Genomic DNA, 5,635 nt, shown 5'->3' on the forward strand with positions numbered 1-5,635 from the left:
ATGTGTGCCATTGTAATGATAATATGGACGACTGAGTGATTTTGATTATCGCTAAAGTAGGATTATATGGTCCTATTTGGCTCCATAACTTTGCTGAATCTACACTATTAGGAAGGTGAGGGGGGTGGAGGGATGTAAGGATTATACTGACCTGCACATAAAAATCAATGCAGGAAAAACTGCCGGCCATATCAGCACTTAAAATGGGTAAACTCACAGGCGTCTGCATTCTGCACAGGAAACGAATACCTTAAAGGGGACTTGATCAGTTCTTCAGACATGACCTTGTGCACGAAGTATCTAGCCTGTAGGCTTATAGTAATGTTGAGTTCTGTTTATGTGTAGCCTATTAGTGCTCAATATTTTAGAAATCAAGAAACCAGACATTCCAGCAAGATATACTGTAGGTAAAATGATATACAGTTTATATGGTAGTCTCACAAATGTTCCTCATCAGAATCAGCTTTATAGCCATATATGGTTTACAGAAGTGGGTGAAATTCATTTTTTGTGCATCGTTCACTTTACCGCAAAATCACAATTAAACTGTAGACAATGTGTTCAGCGATATACAGTCCAATACCACATTCAACAAGGCCTAGCTTCTAATATATGTTTTGGGTAGGGCAAATTAATGGCAACATTTGCTTAGGCAGTTACTCATGCTCACACTTCCCCCCACCCACTAAAGTGACACTGACAAAGTGACACAGACAATAAACCAAATGATTCAGAGATGAGAGATTTGAGGTTTCATGACGGAAGGGTTTATCAATAAATCTCTTGTGTATTTATTTCAACATTGGTTTGCTTTTGGATGGGGTGTTTTATAGTTCTAATACAAGCCCTCTAGTTTTATCACTGCTGATAGATTAATCTAAATGGGCAAACTAAATTACACTGCTTTCCATTCCATGTGACCGTGTTTTTTCTAAAAGAACACTTATTGGTAACTAACCATCTGTCCATTGTACCAAGACATCAGAGACACATACTTCCCACAGATTACAACCACACACACAGAGATTTTGAAAACATGACCAATGACAAAAAACTCCCATATCTGCTGGGCGCGGTAGTACAACAATGTGCAAACACAGCAGCAAGATTTGTGAGTTGCTGTGATAGGAGAAGGATATCAAATGGAACACAACCACCCTAAAGACTAATCATTGTGTATATTCCTGCACTATACCTGCATCGAGTGATCTTGGTACATAAGAAGTTGATCTATTGAAGATTCTGACCTTCAAAGTACATAATCTTTGTTTTGATTGTATTGTTGTATTGTTCTTTCTGCTTTGGCAATGTAAACGTATGTTTTCTCATGCCAATAATAGCCCTTTGAATTGTGAATTGTGGTATAACATAACAGTGATGGAAGATTTGTAAGATTCCTAAGATTTGCTTACTAAGCCTAGACTACCCAACCCAACAGGTGGTGGTGAGATTGTGCAACTCGGACAAGTTACCCACACATGCACGGTGCACGTGCACCCGCACTGTTGAGAAAAAATGAGCATGCATTGCAACAGTAAACGATGGAAGTTAGCTGACTCTAAGTCTGAACGCAGCTACACGGGAGACTTGTCACTGTTGAATGATTATGTCCTGATTGATTGATTGATTTATTGATTGATTGATTGATTGATTGATTCAATATTTTATTAGCAGTTTGCACCCAAAAAAGCACAGGAAAGTAAAGTTCAATACAAGGTCTGCTAGAGTAGATTTTAAACCTATGGCATGTTTCCAATTTGGAGTCCTTTCAATCCAAATCCTAAATAATAGTAGTAGCCTTGTAACTCAAAGTATGATAGTTCTTATTTGTTTTGATTTTAAAATATATTTTAGGTTTTATTTATTTTTAATCCCCCCCCCCCCCCCCCCCCCCTTTTTTATCACGACCAATTTCAGGAATATATGGAAATGGGGAACAATAAAAAAAAAATAGCTACGTGTTCTTGTGGTTTTTAGACAATTCTTTCAATGTTTAATCTGTCAGTGTCACTTAATAATGGCAACGTTTGAGTCGCATTGTCAATCCCACTTAACGAGCATCCCGTTAGTCACTATTAATCACCCCAGCCGTGGACGTTATCTATTCTCTGCCAAATGCAATGTGAGTCAGTTAGGGTGGGAGTGTCCTCACTGTCCTGTAGGAAGGCGTACGTATACCACACGACACTCCACAACAGTGTGGTGGTGAAGCCAAGTGCACCGGCTCCAACACAACACAACACAGCGGACTGGCTCTGGACAAGTTGTCCGGCGGCGATTCACTGGAGGCGACTTTGTTTTGCACGTCTGTGAACAGCTGGCTGGCAGCTAACGGCGGTGGATCATAATATTTGACATTTTGGAAGTATAGAGGGACTTTCTTTCCAGACGGGAGCGTTTCTTTCCACCAGGAAATGAACTCTTCTGTTACAAGGTTATAATTCCAGGTAAGCGCATACTTTCTGGATTTGTTGGTGAAACAGTGTCTGCTGAAACACGAGACGATCGAGAGGCATTTGACAGGCATGTGAAAAATGCAGGAGAACGTGCACATTCTCTGCACGCTACCTTTATTTTGTTCTGTAAAGAGATTTTGAGTAGCCTACCTTGAAAAGCGCTATATACATTGTATGTATTTAATTATGTACACTACAGTATCATCCTCCAATGCTATAGGCTATATCTATCACTACTATTTAGTTTTTATGCGATTTTGCAATGCTAATTAGGCTAGACAAACGTGTTTTTTATTAATAAAAATGACTTAAGAAAGGAGAATAAAACATCAGTTTATCCTCCGTTTTTTGTATTCTGTGGACTACATTGCCTTTTAAGTTCGTTGTGATTTTTAGTCCTATTAAATCATTAATAGTTAAATAGAAAATAATATTCTTATTGTAACTGTTATGCCCATATGCCTTATTGAGATTACTGAAATGATGTTAGACTCATGTCAGATGTACAGTGGTAACCACTGTTGCTTTATCATACAAATATTGTTTTCACTAAGTTAAAAACCTGTGCCTCTGCGCCTGACTGTGTACTTTAATTAAATAATAATAATATAATAACAGTAATATCAGTATCAATAAATCAATGTTTTATAGATTTTCATTGTCTACTCAGATAAAACAAAGTACTCTACACATCAAGTACTGTGGCAGCTAGAAACTGCATTTTCCCACTAACCTCTCCTGCATAAAGTGGTAGCCTAATGTCTGTAGGCTAATCACTTATTTTTTTGTAATTTTACACCAGTTTTAACTCTTTGCCTGTGGCCTACTGTATACCTTACAATAAATGCTATGTTTCTTTGCAGGTACCATATACCGCTGGCAGCAAAGAGGCAGTTTATTGTCTTCCACTGGATCCTTGTCTTCAGGCAGCTGTTCTTTCAATGTGGGATAAAGTATTGCTGTTCTCGCCAGGCTGAAATCCTCCCCGCTCAGGACCTCTGTCATGGCGGCCTTGCTCTTTGGGCTGCTGCTGTTTGCTATCCAGTCTCCCCCTGTCCCTTCCAGACCCACAGCTGAAAGCAGGGTCCCTCTCCAGCCCACTGTGGCACCCGGCGACGCCCGGCCCACGGGCCATCCAAACGGAACCCTCCAGCACCTCCCCCAGATCATCATCATCGGGGTGAGGAAGGGGGGCACGCGGGCACTCATTGAGATGCTGAGCTTGCACAGCTCGGTCGCGGCCGCGGAGAACGAGGTTCACTTCTTTGACTGGGAGAGCCACTTCCAGAAGGGCCTGCCCTGGTACCTCACCCAGATGCCCTATGCCTCGCCCGACCAGCTGACCGTGGAGAAAACCCCGGCCTACTTCACCTCCGCCAAGGTCCCCAAACGCATCCACCAGATGAACCCCAACATGAAGCTCCTGCTCATTCTCAGAGATCCCACGGAGCGCGTGCTCTCGGACTACACCCAGGTGTTCTACAATCGCCTCCAGAAGCACAAGCGCTACCAGCCCATAGAGTCGGTTCTGGTGAAGGATGGCGAGATCGACCTGGGATACAAGGCGCTCAATCGCAGCCTCTACTTTATGCACATGCAGAACTGGCTGCACTACTTCCCGCTGGAGAGCATCCATGTTGTGGACGGCGACGCACTGATCAGGAACCCCTTTCCTGAGATGAAGCGCGTGGAGAGGTTCCTGAAGCTGGAGCCCCAGATAAACGCCTCCAACTTCTACTTCAACAAGACGAAAGGATTCTACTGCTTGCGGGACCACGGGCGAGAGCGCTGTTTACATGACTCAAAAGGCAGGGCCCACCCGCACGTCGCCCCCGCCATCCTCCACAAACTCTACCAATTCTTTCACGAACCCAACAAGAAATTCTTTGAGCTGGTGGGCAGGACTTTCAACTGGAACTAAACTGTCATTCCGTTCCGTATTCGCTTAAATTCAAAGCCAGGAGTCGGGACTAGTGTCAAATACTGGCCTGTTTTCATTCTAACAAACTGGAAGAAGAAGAAGTGTAACGTAAAAAAGAATCAAGCTAAATCTATTTTTGTATCGGTAAGAGTATTGTAGCGTTATGATCAAAACATTGCGGCAGACTTGGATATCTGGCTTGATGAAATGAGGCATTGCATGGCTTAAACTCCTCCTATCTATTCAGTTAGGGCTTTACCAACCACATACTGGTACTTATTTTTATTACCTTTCTATGGATTGAAAGAGCTGTATCGCTGGTAGTTCGCCCAGAGCAGGTGACTTATCAGTTAGAATAACATTCAAAGGTTATTCCATGTTAATGTATCACATGGGGGTAATTAGTGAATCACCTTAATATTCCTGCCCTATCCTTTACATTTGTTTTGCCATACATAATGATCCATCATCATCTAACTGCATTTAATGCTCTTGAAGGACCTGTACCTGCTGCTATGTTTTTCTCAGTCACTTTCACTGTTCTTTTTGTTATAAGGAATAACAAAGAGTTATGTAAGAGTCAAATATTATAAGCTATTTATCCATCATGTATTACTGTAAATATAATAGATTTTGTTTTTTAAGTGAAGGATTAACACCATAATAAAGATGTATTTTTTATTTTTAGTTGCCTTATGTTTCACTTGATTTATGCCTTTTTTAATCCCTAATAGCAATACAATTAAGTATCGGTGCTGCACATATTCTGATTATTTTTTACAATTTTCTATATGCCGTATACAGATAAGAAAACAGTACGTCTTGCCCATGAACTTAACTGACCTGAAAATCCGGTTCAGTGCCGGTGTAGACACCAACAGCTGTTAGTGTAAAATATGTTTGCTCTGTTGCTATTGGACATACTAGCCAGCATGCTAGCCTGTTGCTTATTGTTCCCCCTCCCATTTATAGCAATAGTCATTGTGAATTTATACTCATATGCCTTTTAATGATTAAAGAGAAAATGTTAGTATTGCAATTTACAGATGAGGATTTACATGAGTGATCTAAACGTGAAGGAATATCATGCACAATTCAAACCACAAAAATCTAACTTTTATGCCCAAGGATTATTATTTATACTAATCTTATTTGGCACTTGAAAAAACCTATTTGAAAACATCAGCATAGCAGCTCTGTTTCAAAGACATTAAGCTCCAAGACATGGCTTTCAAATGCGTTGAAGTGTGGCCTAGAT

General features: G+C 40.9%; 1 protein-coding gene across 1 annotated transcript; it reads left to right on the forward strand.

Annotated features, from left to right (window-relative positions):
* The first annotated feature begins 2,210 nt into the window (after positions 1 to 2,210).
* Positions 2,211 to 5,253, forward strand: hs3st1 (heparan sulfate (glucosamine) 3-O-sulfotransferase 1). Its single transcript, XM_080773923.1, has 2 exons — positions 2,211 to 2,447; positions 3,320 to 5,253. The coding sequence occupies exon 2, from the start codon at positions 3,460 to 3,462 to the stop codon at positions 4,375 to 4,377; it is 918 nt and encodes a 305-aa protein (XP_080630049.1). The 5' UTR covers positions 2,211 to 2,447; positions 3,320 to 3,459; the 3' UTR covers positions 4,378 to 5,253.
* Positions 5,254 to 5,635: the final 382 nt, after the last annotated feature.

This window comes from Protomyctophum bolini (genome assembly GCF_963924005.1).
Source record: "Protomyctophum bolini genome assembly, chromosome: 10".
Lineage (NCBI taxonomy): Eukaryota > Metazoa > Chordata > Actinopteri > Myctophiformes > Myctophidae > Protomyctophum > Protomyctophum bolini.

Excerpts from the sequence above, each read along its gene's own strand:
- hs3st1 (XM_080773923.1), top strand. The coding sequence starts at position 3,460 with ATGGCGGCCTTGCTCTTTGGGCTGCTGCTGTTTGCTATCCAGTCTCCC.